Source organism: Micromys minutus, assembly GCF_963924665.1.
Source record: "Micromys minutus genome assembly, chromosome: 4".
Taxonomy (NCBI): Eukaryota; Metazoa; Chordata; class Mammalia; order Rodentia; family Muridae; genus Micromys; species Micromys minutus.
Window position 1 is genome coordinate 13,498,103 of NC_137973.1, and position 18,509 is coordinate 13,516,611.

Here is an 18,509-nt window from a genome sequence, read left to right on the forward strand (position 1 = left end):
GTCAATATTACCTAATCTGTAATCTCCAGGTTCTGAAGAAGACTTAGTTTCAAAAGATAAGGTTGTTGCGGTAAATTTTTAAAAAGTAGAAACCGTTTATCCCATGCTAGTGCCATCAGCCGGCGGCACTTCGGAGATCTCTAACTTGGTGCTCCATGCCACCTCTAAGAACTCAGGTGTGATTCACTCCACTGCCCCTGCTGCTTCTGTCCCAGATGGGTACAACCACCCTGGTGTGTTGCTTTTACTCACTTTTCTCCACCACCCAGTACAAACATGACTCCACATTCATTAACTTATCAAACATGTTTATATGTTAAATTCTCAATCCACAAACCCTCTACATAATATGATTACAGCCAGTGGACAAAGATGTAAACTGCCCATCCAGAAAAGATAAATTAGATCCAGAGAAGCCCTTAGAAATAATCGTAACAACCTCATTATGCTAGAGATGTGCTGAGAGAAACTTACACATTGCTGTGCATGTTGCCTCTGGAATCCCTGCCTACCGCCTCCTTTTCCACTCCTCCAGCCTCTTTTCCGCCTACCTCTCTACTCTCCAATCATGTATTGCCTTAACATAAATCTACAGAGAGTCATAAATATTACCTTATGGTCTCCATATGAATGTTTGCACCCCCCACACACACACCTGTGTGTGTGTGTGTGTGTGTGTGCGTGCTTGTGTGTGGACACACACAAGTTTAAACCCGAATATCACAGAAACACACACATTGACACACATGTGCACATGCACACACACACACACACACACACACACACACACTCACACTCACACTTGCCTACATTTTACCATGGCCCTTACTGAGCTCTTCCCATTGCTAACTTAGAAAGAAAGTAGTGATGTGCCTTAGGTATACAAGAGAAAGCAAATGCTTTGTACTCACACCATAAACAGTTCCCCTTCCCCTATTCTTATGCCAATGATGCAAAAAGCTGTAAGCTATTATAAGAGGAGCTTAGTAAGAGATAATTTCTAGTCAGTGGGGGCTATTAAACTTGGATTCAATTCAGAAGGAAATAATTAAATCCATTTCTCTCCTGGTATCTTAAAATAAGAAAATACTATATTGAGGAACTTGTGAAGAAATACAATAAATCCCAGGTTTTTTTTCCTTCCCTAACAAATTTTCACACTGGCTGACTTCCCTAGCACATCTTTCTATATACTTACTTAAAGCTGTTTCTGTATCACACATGCTGCTCTGCATATGAAAGTGAAATGAAACCAGAATCCTTTCATGGAAGTTTTTAATATCAGCTTAGGTTTTCCTCAGTTGCCCACACTGCAAACAATAAATGATCTTTCCAGTTGCTCATAGCAATGAGCAGCATGAAGCACCTAAGGCTTCCTAGCAGCTAACAGGTAGATGCGTTCAGGTAGCATTCGTTTCACCCTAGAGAATGGCAGGGAAATTCATAATAAACAAATAAAACTATTTCTGAATTCTTAATTCCCCCTTCTCATGTTCTCTAGTCCCAAACAGGAATGTTCAAAAATAATGCTTATACCTTTATTTCCCCATGGTAAAACTACTGTAAAGCCATGAGTACTTTAGGAACATACGTGTGTGTGTGTGTGTGTGTGTGTGTGTGTGTGTGTGTGTGTGTGTACAACAGCAATTGAAAAAAGAAACCATGATTTGGAGGGGAAAATGGTATGTAAGAGAAGGTTTGGAGGCAGAAAGCATGAGGGAAATAATGAAATTGTATTAGTAGCTCAAAAAATAAAATAAATTATTTTAAATTAAAAATTTATCTGAAAAAGAAGAAATGGGAAGCAATAAAGGGAAAAAAGGAAGAAAGGAAGAAAGAAATAAAGAGAACCAAAAACTGAGAAGTACTTAACTGAGGTTGTCCTCCTGCCTCAGCCAGAGTCCTTTCTGTCACTCACTCCTGTGTAACTGGTAGAGAACAGGGTTCTTGGGGGCATTGGCAGTGCAGAACTAGGTCCTGGTTCATGAGTTAGAAGGCTTTTTATTTTTTTTAAAAACATCACAACTCTGCTCTAATAGAAGGTATCAAAATAGCATACTAACTCTCTGGGCTTCATGTTGACACACAGGAAGTGTCTTGTGTGTAGCAGGTTAAAGTATTTGCAGTTCTTGATACTTCATGTTTTTGACATATGAAAATTATGACCCCGTAAATTTGAAGTTAATTTAAAAGTTCTCCCTTATTGAGTGTCTGAATCTCATTAGCCAAACTGCCTCGTTGAAAGACCTTGATAATGCCGTGCAGAAAAGATAGCTTTGTGTGGTGTCAGTATAGAGTGGAGTGAAGTAAACCTAGGATTTTCGCCTTGGGAAAGTGTATTTTAACCTCAAATCACCACGTGTAAACTCTACAAATATCCCAGGCTATAGCTGAAGAAGCAAACAGAACACAGTGGCTGAGGGTAACATCACAGGGAGTGAGGGACAGGGTTTGATAGCATTTCATCTGGATTCTTTGCTGTGTGCGTCTAGTCCTACCCATGGCTCTCCTCTGCTGGGACATCATCTTATAACAACGTATTTGTAATCTCGGAAGTTAAGTTATCAAGACAGATCTAAAACTGACCTTGAATGTTATGAAAGTCTCGGCAAGACTTTCTCTTTATGTAGTAAATATGTTCTCTGAAGTTTTGTTTCATGTCCGCAGACCATTAGAACATACTTTAACACGTGTCTGAAAAATGAGCCAGACCATAATTCATTACTCAGCAAAAGGACTAGATTTTTTTTTAGTGTGTGTTTAAGAGAGACAAAGGGAGTACCTTTTAAAACTTTGTCAGACTGACAACAATTTCATAATAGAAAATCAGAAAACCTAATTTGTAAAAGCTTGATTTGGATAGCTACTTATCGATTTCAGCAACATAGACCTATTATATTGAAGAAAGTGCCATGTAGCCGGTCACTTACATCATCCTGTGTCGTTTTATGTCCCTAGGATCTTGAATAGGACCCAACATGAACTGGGCAAGTACTGACTGCGGGGACAGATGTGGTTTTAAAATCTGAGCTATTATATCCACAGATAAATGTTTCTAAGTTCATGAAATACTTTTCATTCTCAAGATACCGGTTGGCATAACAGACTGAATCTTAAGTACGGTGTGGCATCAGAAGGTATTTCTAGCATGAACATTCATAGTTTTAGTCCAAAGCCAATGTCTGAGGAAGAAACTGTCAAGATTTCATATAGCATTAATGGGGGGGGGGGGGAGTTGAGACCATTAATGAGGGCATAGCTCTGAGGTAGACATGGGTAACGTTACTTCAGTTGAAGATGAAATTTTGTTTTATTTTATTTTTTCAGGGCAGCCAGTGCTATTATTCTTTTTTTCCCTGATTTTATTGGATAAATATTATTTACATTTTGAATGTTATCCCCTTTCCCAGATTCCCCTCCATATCCCTATCCCATCTTCCCTCCCCCTACTTCTATGAGGATGTTCACCAACCCATCCCTCCCACCTCCCCACCCTGACATCCACTACACTGCAGCATCAAGTCTTGGCAGGACCAAGGGCTTCTCATCCCATTGATTTCCAACACGGCCATCCTCTGCTTCATGTGCAGATGGAGCCATGGGTCTGTCCATGTGTGCTCTTTGGATAGTGGTTTAATACCTGGGAGCTCTGGTTGGTTGGTATTGTTGTTCTTATGGGGTTATAAACCCTTTCAACTTTTTCAATTCTATCTCTAACTCCTCCATTAAGGACCCTGTTCTCAATCGTATAGTTGGCTGTGAGCATCTGTCTCTGTATTTGTCAGGCTCTGGCAGAGCCTCTCAGGAGACAGCTATATCAGGCTCCTGTTATCATGCACTTCTTAGCATCAACAATATTGTTTAGGTTTGGTGGCTGAATATGGGCTGGATCCCCAGGTGGGGCAGTCTCTGAATGGCCTTTCCTTCAGTTTCTGCTTCAAGCTTTCTCTCCATATTTCCTCCTAAGAATATTTTTGTTCCCCCTTCTAAGAAGGACTGAAGCATTCTCACTTTGGTGGTCCTTCTTCTTGAGCTTCATGTAGTCTGTGGATTGTATCTTGGGTATTCCAAGCTTTGGGGCTAACATTCACTTGTCGCTAAGTGTATACCATGGGTGTAATTTTTTGATTGGGTTGCTTCACTCTGAATGATATGTTACCATTATGTAGAAAACCCAATTATATTTCCAATTTTATAAAAAGTTTTCATACTGCTAGTTTCACGGGATAGCCACTAAAAACATAGGCTATTTAAGTTCCTTAAATTTAAGCAAAATTAAAATATAATTTTAAGCTACACTAACCACGTTGCACAAAACCTACAAGTTCCTAGTGACTACATAATTGGACAAGTATATGTAGATACTAAATCTGGTGGTGGAGAAAATACTAACAGTATTGAATAAAAGAATCTCTTTGCTAGAAAGACAGTAGAATGTTCACTTATAAATAGGGTAGCTATACGTACCCTCGCCCCAGGATCCAAAGAACATACGGGAAAATGGGCAGAAAGATGGTAAGACCCAGAGGTTGGGAAGAAAGAGAGAAAATGTTTCTTCTGACCATGGCAAAGGTACTGAACACGAGAGCTCACAGCTTCAGTGCCTGCCTATGGCCAAGCCGGCCAATATTCAGCACAGAGTTGGGAGGAGCTTATGAGCCTCCAGTTTCTAGATGAGGAACTATTTATTGCTTTTGCAGGAGAGAGACGCCGGTGTGAGTCTTGTGGGTGGATAGCTCCACACCCATGAGTGGATGAATGGCAACAATTAAACTCAGTGGGTTTTTTAAGTTTTTGATTTTAATGATGTGAATTTGGGAAGAGGATAAAAAATGTGTGTGTTTACAGGATAATGGGGATGATTGTGATTAAAAGACACTGCATGCATGCATGAAATTCTCATAAATTTAATGAAATTATATTAGCAAAGACCTCTCTATTGCCCAATCTCAGTCAAGTTTCTCAGAACTATTTTCTCAAGTAGGTATTGGATTCTCTCCTAGATCTGATTAAAGCTGTAGTCTTAGGAGGAATTCTGCTGGGTCAGCTTCACAATTATCCACTTCACTTGGTATCTGACCAAATTTCTCACTTGCTGTCTTTAATACTTTATCATCCTGGTTTGTGTTTCATGAAAATCTTGTCATGTCAGTCAGTTTGGGCAAATTACCTATTTCTACTCATCTGCTTTCATTACGTACACTCACACACAGAGACACACACACACACACACACAAAAAAACACATGATATACATATATACACATACACACACTCATGCACACATACATATACTTACACACCCCACACATGCACACACATTGTTAGTATATATCCATTTATTCTTCTGTATATAACCTTTGCCAATCTCCAGTATTTCAAATTACCCAACACAGTATATTTTCTTTAATAATAAAATCTTTCTAATCGTTAACATGTGTCAAACCTATTAGGATAGGATTACTCTGTATTTTAAAAAAAGTTAGGTATTTTAGCTTTTAACTTTTGAGACATTTTATAGAGAAAGGAATTAACGTTTCAGCAATTCAACAATTGCCTGAGATAAAAATAATTTCCCCCAAAGTTATTGTAGTTACTAAATAGTCTTGGAGGGTCAGAGACTGTTTCCAGCAGGACAGGTCATGCCATCACCCAGTAAAACCCCTGGGAAACTAAAGCCTTTTGGAAGCTACGGGAACTGCCAAAAAAGGCAGTCTTCTAAGTCAAAGTTCACCCCCATTCCATTTAGCTTAGTGTTAATTCAGAGCAAGTCAGAAAAGATCTTAAGCATATGTCACATAATGTCTGGGGAGTTATGGCATGATATAAACTCGTCTGTAACTTTCAATGTTTATAGGACTAGACTTGGCAGACCCTCAGTGGAAGGGCCTCAGGACCCACATTTCTCCTGGATGCAAGCAAAATGGCCAATAAGTTTAACTACTGCTAGTTGCTACATGATCAAAGTTTTCTAGGTGCAGAGTGCTACCCAATCATTTTGAGGCTTCATGGATATAGTCCTCATGCAGTCAGTAACTAAAGGATGTTTAGAAAAATTTAAAAGATATTTATTCCACTTCTTCCACACTCAGATTCTTGGATTGCACCATGGAGAAAATGTTCTTGTCAGAATAATTTCTAGCTTTACAATTTTTCGCATCAGTTAAAAGATAATTATTTTTAAAGGTTATAATCTTACCACAAAGAAATATTAGCTAAAGATATGTTAGATAATTTGTTCATATCATTATGAGAGAGCTAGTAAGGGATGAATAACTCAGTGGAGAATTCATAAAGTAGGATAATATGTCCATAAGGAATACTAATTACATTAATAATATACTATGTATAGTAATATGTATGGTATATTGTACGAGTTCCTCAGCACCAATAGGAAGTCAATTAAAATATCATTATTTAACATGCAGTGTGGTCTTGTCCACATCAGCTGCCAAATGTGATGTGCATTTTTATGGATGAGAATATTTACATCAGTGTCAGTCTTGCAAATTTTAAAAAGTGATAAAGTTGTTCAGAACAAAGTTCCCCAAAGAGTTATGTGAACTGAAAATATAAATATATGTTTTAGACAAATATATAGTTCCTCATTCAAGATACTTTGTCAGCATCTTGGCCTATTTCTTTCACAGTTGTTTATTCTGATAAATTGAATCTTTAAAGCTTACTCAGTCCTCAGTTCTGCCCTTTTGATTTAACGGGCATTTTCCCAAGCTCAACTTTTTTGAGATAAGCCTGAAAGAACTTTACTTTTTGCTTGATTTAATCCCAGGGGGAGAGGGGAACACAAGCATTTATAATGCTGAAAACTGCAAGTTAAGAGCACACGGAAAGAGGTACTGAGTTGCTTGATTTGGATTAAAAAAAATAAAAATAAATAAAAAAGAGGAGCGGACCAAATTGTTGCATTGTGGGAAAGTTTAGACTTTCTCTTTGCAGATTTAACAATTCAGTTTACTGAAACAAACAGTAGGGAATTTTAAAGGAGAAAAGTTCATAGCTAATTTGATGTGCATACATTGAAAGCCTCACAGAATGAGACGTCAAGGAAGGACGAGATGGTGGAAGCTCAAACTCCCTTCACAGCCAGGGCAAGGACAAGAAATATAGGTAATTTGGAGCAGCAATAAATGACCAGGAATTAGCTTTGCCCCTAAAAGCTGAATGAACGTGAAAACCAATACCTTGTGATAAAGTCCATCCAAAAATTCTTCCCTCTTTTCTACTGGAGTAGTCAGGAAATTGCAGGGAGTGGTGGAAGGAATGCCATGTCCTTGGGCAGACTGAGCTTGAGGTAGTTAAGAGTTTTCTGACCAAAACTGCTTCTAGCAGGTGCTAATCTCTAAAGATCTTTAAAATAATCAGCATACAAGGAGCTGCCTTTGTGGGTATTGTTTTCAAGTCTCAACATAGCCAGAAAGAACAGCCATGTCAAAACATGCCTCTTTGTCTGGAGACTGGCTTGTTTCCTTGAACCAGTACATTTATTCCCATTTCACAAAAAAATTAAAACGATGGCAGAGGCGTTCTGGGAATGGAACTCGTGTCTCCTGCAAGTATAACAAGGGCTCTTAGCTTGTTAGCCATCTTTTCAGGTACTTCAGATGACGTTTAAAAACTGGCTGTTTAATAGTTGTAGCATTTCACTGTATAATTTTCATGTATCAGTGATAAGACTGTTGCTCCCTAATGTGCTTTATGCTGGGTTTTTAATATAGTGTGCACATATTCACACACACACACACACATACACACACACACACACACACAAATATACAGCCTACCCTGCCACTAGTAATGAGGAGGAGAAATGCAAAATTAACAATAGCCTATTCAAAGCTTTAGTACAAACCACTACATCTACCTCCTGGTACTGCAGCCCCTTGTAGTTTTTACATTAGATCATTTAATTCTGTCTGTTAATACTAGTGGCCCTGACATTTTGTAGAGTAATGTTATCACAATAGCACTTGGGTGGCCCCTGTGCAATTGCTCAAGGAGGTACACTTGTTCTGACTGCTTCCAGTGGCCAGTTGTCACATTATGCCAGTGTTGGTGACAGTACCACTTTATCAGGCTGGAAAGGTGGCCTCATAGTCAATGAAGGAGCACTTTATCAAAAAGAATAAGAAATGGAAATGAGCTACTATCCTTGGGCTCAGGTTGAATTGGTGTTTAGAAACTGCAGCTTCTATGGCTGTTTCTCCTGATCTAGCACCGCATGCCTTCACGTATTATACCTCACTCATTCAATAAGCACTGATTTGTCACTTCCTCTGTGCAATGCATTTAATGCCTATTTTTAGGCTACTGCACACAGAGAAGAATGCTTTTCATTGGTGTCCTCAAAACCCTAAACAAGATGCTGCATATATGTAATTATGCATTTTTTAAAAGATGGAAGCAGAGAAGGACATTGTTAAAACTATAACTGAAAACCCAAGAAGCTTTGCTTGAGGGTGTAGCTTCAGGTCACAGGCCAAGTCACAGTTAGAATTTGGAGCTGAAGGAACTCTACTAAGGTAGTTCCAGAAAGAGCTGCCCAAGCCAGTAAAAAGAGTTACTTGTGGGATTTGGCTTTGCAAGGAGATTCCAGTAAAAGTTGCAAGGCACACGAAGGAGATTATTGTACAAATTTATACAAGGTCACAGTGCAACGGATTGCATACTAGACTACATGGAGTATTTTTTACAGGCTTCTGAGATTTTGTAGAAAGAAGAAAATGATTTGACAGGGTAGCTGTCTGGAGACAACCAGCCTGCAAGATTGAAGAGGGTAGTAAATGGAGAATAATGTAGTCATTGCTTTAGTTCTGAGCTTGGATCAAAAGACAGTAGCTTCATTTGTGGCCGAGGAGGAAATACAGCAAGAGATTCATGGGGTACAATAGGGAAATGTTGAAAACCCACTGAGCATGAGGGGAAAGAGTTAAACTGGAATCCAATATTGATATTGTAAGAGAAAAGCCACTGAGAGAGTGAGAGGCCCTATTTGAGCCAGATGGCTTTCAAAGTGTTCATGCAAGACAAAAAGTTTTAAAGCCCACAGAAGCACTTAGCACATTGGAGCAGTATGCTTCGACATCTCTGAGAATATATTAGTTATTATGATTAATCGGGAGGCACAAGTGTCTTGTAGGATGCTAGAAGCGTGTCAAAGAAAAAAAGCAAGGCCCAATGACACATGGGGAACACACACACACACTTAAAAGGCACATTATGGAAATGAGATTCTGCCCCAGCCAAAAGTTAAATAACCTAAGAAGATGGTAGCTAGCACCGGAAATTCGTAACTAGGAGAGCAAGTGAATTTTGGCTTGTTAACTGGAAGCTCTCTTTCTGATGCAGGATATCTAAGCTTCTAAAATTTAAGTCTTTCTATATTTTTGAAAAGTGTTTTATGGTCTTGCCTGCTACCATTATCCAAGCCACAGGCCCCCAATTTTCTTGGATAATTTGCTGTCCATAGCTGGCTGCTCATAGCCTTACCAGAAACCTCTCCCACAAGCATCCCTACTGAGTATTACCAGACTTCTCTAGTTACTGGAAGATAGAATTAATCGTTTTGACAATGGCTTTCTAAAGTCAGGGAGATTTGCAAAATTCAGGGTTGCCAAATGCAGATTCTTTACCTGAAGTATCTGCTGTTGTCCAGGGCATTGCCCTCTTAGGTGGCCGATGATCCTGCACAAAGAGTATCATTTGCTCTCATCAAGGTGACACCTTTTTCTGGGTCAGTTGATTTTGTTCAGACTTTAAGAAGATTGATTTTCCCTAAATGGTAAGACCATGTATTCAAGTGTTTATTCTCACGCCATGATATTTGAAGCCCCGAAGGACAAGACATAGGGAACACACACACATGTAGTTTATATCTTCATAAACCTCTACACTCCTGGGTAAATGAATGTAGAAAAATATGATATTAGGCCAGGAGGAATGATAAATTCTCATTTTTATAGCCTCTTGTTTAAGAGATGGAAACACAGAAACTTCTTTTCTCATGGTAATGACCTTGTTATTGTAACTGGTATGTTAAAATATTGGTACTTCACGCAACATTTTTCTCACTTACCTCTTTCATCATTTTGTACACCGGGTTAGCGTTTTCATTTGCAAGTGTGGACACTGAGGCTGATAAAATGCCTCTTACTTGTTAGAGCCATTCAGTATACAGTAATTCCTGTTTTCCAAGACAGGAAAATTCTTCCTCTATTCAAAACCAGGAAGCATCTTACATTAATAGTCCAAGCCATGAAAGGATGATTTACCCCCTAGTTCTGGGTTCAGAACTCCTCTATGGTGGGAACGTTCATAACCACTTAGATTACAGTATTTTCATTTATAAAATGGGAGCACTACTTATAAGGAAGACACAAAATTTAAGCAAGGTGTAATTATCTTGTGAGATACTTGTAAATTAAGATATTCTGAATATATTTTAATGCTTGTATTATTAGTTTGGGGGCTGTGTTGATAATAGAGATTTGTTTCATATGAATAAATTGTGTTACCTTCAAATTTGATACTTGTGCTAAGAATAGTTTTTTTTTTTTTTTTCGTTTTATACTAAAGAACTGTATTATTTACTCACAAATAAAAACCATCTTATTTTCATACTATGTAGATTTGGGAAACTTTTAAATGATTACATTGGTTTATTTCTGGATGTTGTTAATTGGATTCTGGGGGTTAGAGAACAACTTTCATGAGTCAGTTCTCTCTCTACCATGTAGGTCCTTGGAACAGAGATCAGGACTTCCGATTTGGTGGTCTGCGTCTTTACCCACCGAACTTTCTCCCTACACCATTTTTTGTTTTAAGATTTAACTTCATTTTTATTTTATGCACATGTATAAAGGTGATCAGCATGTGTTCCAGTGCTTGCAGAAGCCAGAGTGGGGTGTCAAATCTCCTGGAACTAGAGTTATTGAGCAATCATGAGCTGCTTGATATGAAGTTGGGTCCGAGGAAAGAGCAGCAAGCTCTTAACCACTGAGCCATCTCCCAACTCCCATAGTGTTTTGGTGTCTGCTTAGATCCAACACAATTCAGACACCAGGTTAATGCAAATGATAAAAGATTATTGTAATTAAGTTCCTACTGATCATTCGGGGCCCTGGGACAGACTCGGGAGCTGAGCTGTGACCCAGAACCAGAACGTCACAGATCCTATAAGCTTGACAATTACAAACATCTGTGCCAGGTTACAGTTACATTTTTTTTTTCACCAGTCAGGATTTAGGAATAGGGGAATTATGATACACTTATCCTGTTCTCATTGGTTGGTTTATTCAACTGTGGTAAGGCAACTTGCCTAGCATTAATGTCCCACCTTACTAACCAGAATGTCAAATACCCAGATACACCTCTTTCCACTAAGCAGGTTTTCAGATACCTAGTGAGGTCATGGGAACTTACACATCATTTGATCTCTTTTCAGTGTGGAAGTTTCTCTCAAAATGACTTAAGTTTGGTTCCTTCTTACAATAATACTTAATATTAAATGAAAGTCATGGGACCCAGGGTTAGTCCTGACAGGGAAGAAATTTAAATGGCATACCAGAGGGTTGAGTATACTGTCTACAAAGATGAACTTTGGGGGTTTGAGATAATTCCTCAGATTAAGGTAGTTACATTGAAGAGTGATGACCTCAGTTCCATGCCTAGAACTCTCATAGTAGAAAGAGAGAAACAATCTCAAGTTGTTCTCGATAGCACACACACATGCCCCCTACTACACACAAACACACAAGGTAAGTAAGTAAATAAATACATGTTAAAAAGTAAAAACATGGACTCTTGAATCTGACTTGGATTTAAGATCCACTAAGGATTATTACACCCAATGAATGAAATAAACAATAGAAAAAAAATCTTCAGTTCTTTTTAGAAGACTTAGTTTTCTTTTCAAATTTAGAAAGAGGACTCTCCAGCTGTTCTCTGGGGGATGGGGATCGAAGAAAGCAAGAAAGACCAACAGCTGTAGCTCCTCGGTGCTGGACTCATGACAGCTGGATGTGCCTTAGTGCTCCCTGAATCAGAGTATGTCCTGGTGCCGCTGCTTACCTCCCAGTAGCTAACCATTTGATTAAAACATAGCTTGTGAGAGACCTGTTGAGTCTACCTTCCTACAGGAGCCAGAATTTCTTAAACCAAATTACAAAAGCCTGGAGATGGGGTTATGCAGAGGACCTTGGGACTCTTCAGAAAAAAAGTAAACGTGTCCAGTTTTCAAGTGTGAAGGACTTACAGGAAGTGAGCAAAGAGTCCTGTAACACCATGATGACAATGCAGAGCAGCGAGTCTTCTGGATGAAAGCCTGTGGGAAGCGCGCACTTCCTCAGTCAAATCCCTGTGCTCACTGTGGCTTGATTAATTGAGACTATCAACTCTAATTAAAATACAATTTTCCAAATGTGTTTGTTCAATATCCCCTTATGCAGTGTTTTCATGGTAGATTTAAAAAATGATCAAGACCAAATAAGTTACTTAATTGTTTGAATAAACCACTTTGCCTTCCAGCTGCCTAAAGTGACTTAGTGGGGGGCAATTGGGGGGGGGGTAAGGGAGGGAAGGATTGGGGAGCAGGAGAGGACATGCCAGATATTTTCATCACTGTACAAGTTTACAAGTCAGATTGTAGGAGAATTTGAGAAAACTGGCACATGATAGGCAGAAATATTATCTGGATAATGCTAGGTTTTATTTTCAGTCAGGGTTCTCTAAAGGAAGAATCCATGGAATATATGCATATGTATGTCTATAGATATATAGATATCTATCTGTATAGACATGTGCCAAGAAGGCTCAGTTGAAAATTTCCTCTGTTGAACTTACCTGTGAGATGTCTATCTTCCATGTTTTTGATTTCTAATGGCTTCAGGAAGACAACTTTACTGTGCTCAATGCAGTACCTTCACTTGGCAGATGGGGCTGAGGCATATAAGATGTGGATGCTCACAGCCAACTGTTGTACTGAGCATGGGGATCCCAGTGGAGGAGTTAGAGAAAGGACTGAAGGAGCTCAAGAATTTGCAACCCCATAGAAATAACAACAATATCAACCAACCAGAGGCCCCAGAGCTCCCAGAAACTAAACCACCAACCAAAGAGCACACATAGACCCATGGTTCCAGCTGCATATGTAGCAGAGATGACCTTATCTGGCATCAGTGGGAAGAGAGGCCCTTAGTCCTGTGAAGACTTGATGCCCCAGTGTAGGGGAATGCCTCGGTGGTGAGGTGGGACTGGGTGGGTCAGGAGTACCCTCATAGAAACACAGGGAGGATAGGACACAGGGTTTGCTGAGGGGAAACCAGAAAAGGAGATAACATCCTCCTCCTCCTCATCATCATAGAAGTATATGAAAGGGAAATTTTCTCCACATTTTTTGGTCAGTATTTTATCATAACAACATAAAGCAAACTAGGACAGGGGTTTAACTTGGATTTAGAGTGTTTAGAATGTTTGCCTTCAATTACAAACATACCCACATGCACATACACACACACATGCAGACACACATGTGCACCCTACACATTCATACACATACCCAGACATACACACAAATACACACACACAGAAGAGGGGGTGGAAACATATCCTTAAATCCTTAATAGGCCTTTTTTGTCAAAACAAATAAATTAAAAATTGAATTGTTTTTAAAAGTTTAGCTTATTCTTAAACAATTCATCCTATAACTCTACAAAGTAGGACTTATTTCTTCTTTTAACGTATGTATCAGAGGTACTTAATACATAAATGTTAATATAAATATATAATATAAATTAATATAAATATCAATAAATTGCTATTACATAAATTATTGTCTTCCAGACTTGAGACCATTCCATCATGGCTTACTTTGGACTGCTTTCCTTGCTGGTCATGCAAAGTGTAGTGACAGAGGCAGCCTTCCCAGATGAAACCATAGCTGAGTGGTCAGTGAATATGTATAACCATCTTCGAGCCACGGGGGAAGATGAAAACATTCTCTTCTCTCCACTAAGCATTGCCCTGGCCATGGGAGTGATGGAGCTTGGAGCTCAAGGATCTACTCTAAAAGAAATCCGCCATTCCATGGGATATGAGGGCCTGAAAAATGGTGAGTTCTTGGTTTTAATTTCTTAAGATTATTTGAGTTGAACTGTGAATTCATTCATAATTGCCTTATGTCAGAGAAAATGATATTAACTAGAGGTAGAAATTAACTTTTTGCAACAATATGATTACAAAGGTTAGAATAAAAGAGTTCATTATTGTCTCCAGCCATACCTGAGTAAATCTAAGGAAAATTTATCTTCTCAAAAGCATTATTTAAATAAACAACATTATTTAAATACAACACATTATTTAAGTAAATGCATGCTAAAGAAAAGGAAAGGTAACTGTAATTTCCCATGTAAACTATCATACAAATTAATGAAAAGGTAACTGTGATGCTTGTAGAATATTACATTCTGTTTACAATCCATGCTATTCTCATGGCTTAAGTAATATTGATGGTTTTTGAAATATTTTATAATAAATTATATTTTGGGGAAACAATTCTGAAATGGAGCATGATTTCTGCTTTAGTACTTCTCTATAGTATTAGAAAGGTAAGAAGAAAAATAATTCATTTTCTCCTTGAGATATTAAATAATCCGATGATAAAATACAAGGGAGTAACATACAAAGGAATATTTTCTAAGTAATTTTGTGTAAAATTACTAGGTAACACCCTCTCCCCCCAACCCTGCACATAAAGAAAAAGATCAATTGATTGCAATTAGGCCAAGTACTTGGACAAAGGGATCTTAAGTTTGTTTCTACTTTGTAGACTTCATCAAAGTGACAGTGAGAGGCCAAGTAGTATCTGAGATCGTGGTTCAGCCTCCCTAGCATGTGAGGTGCCAGGCTTGATTTCTGACTATGCAAAACTAATGGAACAGAGAAGAGGGGACCCCTTAGGAAAATGGGTGGAGTTAATCTGAGCATCTCAAAATAGCATGGGAGGATGCCTGACATGTCTCCCTGAGGAGCAAGCCTGCTGGTCACTGTTCCCCTGATGTACCTCACTGTGTGGAAGTGATCTCTCACCATGTCTGTTCCGCTGATTAACTTGTCCTTTGTCGTCTTCCAGGTGAAGAATTTTCTTTCCTGAGGGATTTTTCTAGAATGGTCTCTGCTGAAGAAGGCCAATATGTGATGAAAATTGCCAATTCGCTCTTTGTGCAGGATGGATTTCATGTCAATGAGGAATTCTTGCAAATGATGAAAATGTACTTTAATGCAGAAGTCAACCATGTGGACTTCAGTGAAAACGTGGCCGTGGCCAACTACATCAATAAGTGGGTGGAGAATTATACCAACAGTATGTTCTTTCTTTCTTTGTTTAGCTCAGCTGTAACCACCTTTTAATTGGGGATGTATGTGTGCGCTCACTTTTATGAAATAGGTTAAGTCTGTGGCCACGAGTAGAATATTAGCTCTGGTGATCTGCCATCTGAGTTCTCTGGCCGAGGGAACTCCTCAACCAGAAAGAAATAAAACTTAAAGCTTGAAGATGTGTCTTGGTTTTACTGCCACAAAAGGGAACAGGTAATTTTAAGAAGTGAGTAGTATTCTCTCTATAGAGTGTTCCACTGTAGCCCAAACTAGTAGAGATGAGAGGGGAATTAGAAACTGGGTGCTCATAATTTTTATTATACTTCTAATTTATGGTATTCCTTTATGATTTATTTTTAATTCATGTGTATTTTGGAGGCTACAGTGTAAGTATGCATACTCATGGAGGAGAAAAGAGGGCTGCAGATGCCCTGGAACTGGAGTGTGAATCTGTGGGTGCTGGAAACCAATCTTGGACCCTGTGTAAGAACAGTAAATGCTCTTAACTGCTAAGATATCCCTTCAGCACCTCTAATTCAAATTTGACATGTTTTTAAGACTTCTAGGTGGTTAACATTTTATAATTTATTTTCCAATTAGCCAGGAAAATAATTAAAATAATAATCTAAAAAGTGAGACAAATTTAAAATAGTTTAATGGAAGAGAAGATGGGAGAAAATGTATGGGAATGTGTGGGTAATTTGTACAATAAACAGTATATATGACAGATGAAAACCTTAAAGCATGAGGTAAAATTAATTAATACTTTAGGTAGATTAGTATAGCTCTTTATTACATAAAATTCTAATACCAAAATTCCCCAAATAGTTTTATTCTAAAATCTTATGTTAGAACAAAGAAACCCTATCAGACATCCTAAAATCCTACACCTTACACAACATTGAGATATTGCTTAAGAACTGATATGGTTGATAAATAAGAAAACATTAAATAAATTTGAGCTTACATTAGTTTCAACTATGAGACTAATTTGTCATGTGAGGAGGCATTTCAACATTTTTAAGCATTCAAAAAGAATAACTTTAATTTTAATAATGGCATCATTAAAACAGCTAACTCTCCAATTCTTCGGGGCACTCTTAGCAAATAGCAGCAAACAATTATTTTGAAATTAGACTTGAAGATTTCAAATGGTAGAAGACATTTTATCATGAGTTAAGTTTTCCTTCAATCATCTGTTGGCACCTCATCAGAACAGGAGGAAGATCATCAGTGTTCAAAGGGGTGAAGTTTGAACTGAATGACACTTAGGTTCCTCGTTTAGAAATAAAAATTGAGGGCTGGAGAATTGGCTTAGCAGTTAAAAGCACAGGATGCTCTTCCAGGAGACCCCAGTTTACAGCAGCCTGTGCTGTCTCACATCCATCTATAATTCCAGTTCCAGGGGATATGGTGTTACCCAATTCTGACTCCTTGGGGTACCAGTCTCACATGTGATACACAGGCATGCATCCAAAAAACACCCATACACATAAAATAAAAATAAGCTAATCTTTAAAACACAAACTTTGAGACACCATTTTCCTTTGCCTGTATTCATAGTTTTATATAAATAACTCAATTCACCAAGGAATTTGTGAAGGCTAAGATGTTTTTAGATGTGGGTCGGTGGTAATTTTGGTGTCTGGATACTACTAGGCATACTCATGTTTTAGATTTCTTTATTGCTACTGATTAATTATGTGTGTATATGTCTAGCACTTTTCACTTAGGAGTAATATGCTTCTGTTTATATTATATATTCATCTTACATCCTTAGGGACCACTCTATGAGAAGGTGGTATTGATAATTCCTTTGTTAGCCTTTCCACTTTTCAATTTAATGTGAATTTTCATCTGCTTCACCTCAAAAGGTCTGTTGAAAGATCTGGTATCTCCGGGGGACTTTGATGCTGTCACCCACCTGGCCCTTATCAATGCTGTGTATTTCAAAGGGAACTGGAAGTCTCAGTTTAGACCTGAAAATACCAGAACGTTCTCCTTCACAAAAGATGATGAAAGTGAAGTACAGATTCCAATGATGTATCAACAAGGAGAATTTTATTACGGTAAGACATTTGCTGTTTCTTTAATTCTTGTTGTATAACAACAAATCTTTTAGAAATGTGAAACCTTTCTTGCTCCAACTCCCTGTGAATATAATTTGGGCTATAGTTCAGTTTGCTTGGCTGCATTTCCAAAGGCTTGCCATTAGATCATGACTGAATATTATGGGTATTGGCTTTTTTCCAACAGGCTTCTTTATTTTATAAATTTCATTACACCTTCCAAGTGGCTTTACTCATCTAAAATTATCTGATACTGGGCTGGCAAAATGTGGCATGGGTGAAGCATTTGAAATTCAAACCTGAGGACCTGCATTTGGATCCTCAGAACCCAAATAAGCCTATACCTTATATTGTGTATCTACAATCCTCTGCGTGCTTTGATAAAGGGGAAAGATACAGGAGGCTCCCTGGAAACACATGGCAGAGGTAGTCTGCCATATAGAATAGTAAAACAATTCAAGACCTTGTATCAAATGAAGAAGATAAGTATCTCTTCATGCAGCAAGACTTGTCTGTACCCCCCCACACAAACACACACACACACACACACACACACACACACACACACACACACAGGCTTTATGATGAGCTTTGGCCATCTGGTTCACTCACCTTTAAACATTCCTGTTACATATTTTTCTTTTTAAAAATGTGCTTGTTTGTTTGTGAGCTTCAGTATCATGACACATATGTGGAGGAGAAGGGACAATTGAAGCAAATTGGTTTTCCTCTTCCACCAAATGTATCCTGAGGACCAGAACAAGGTCATTTGACTTAGCACCAAGACCATCTATCTGCCTTTACCCACTTCATTATCTTCCCAGGCTGTTGCAAATTTTTTTCTTTAAAATTTAAATATCTGGAATATTTGAGCCCAGAGAAACAGAGAGAGAGAGAGAGAGAGAGAGAGAGAGAGAGAGAGAGAGAGAGAGAGAGAGAGAGAGGAGAGAGAGAGAGAGGAGAGAGAGAGGAGAAGGGGGGTGGGAGAGAGGGGAGAGAGAGAGAGAGAGAGAGAGAGAGAGAGAGGAAAGGAGGGAGGGAGGGAGGGAGG

The 18,509-nt window shown here is 38.5% G+C and overlaps 1 protein-coding gene across 1 annotated transcript in view; it reads left to right on the forward strand.

Annotated features, from left to right (window-relative positions):
- Nucleotides 1-13,874: 13,874 nt before the first annotated feature.
- The window catches only part of SERPINI1 (serpin family I member 1), a gene marked incomplete at its 5' end in the record, with an annotated part of 29,062 nt that continues 24,427 nt past the window's right edge, over nucleotides 13,875-18,509 (forward strand). Inside the window, 3 exons of the mRNA XM_080916584.1 lie at nucleotides 13,875-14,124; nucleotides 15,145-15,375; nucleotides 17,264-17,458. Of these exons, the coding sequence (XP_080772710.1) occupies nucleotides 13,875-14,124; nucleotides 15,145-15,375; nucleotides 17,264-17,458 (676 nt within the window). The remainder of the gene's footprint in view (nucleotides 14,125-15,144; nucleotides 15,376-17,263; nucleotides 17,459-18,509) is intronic.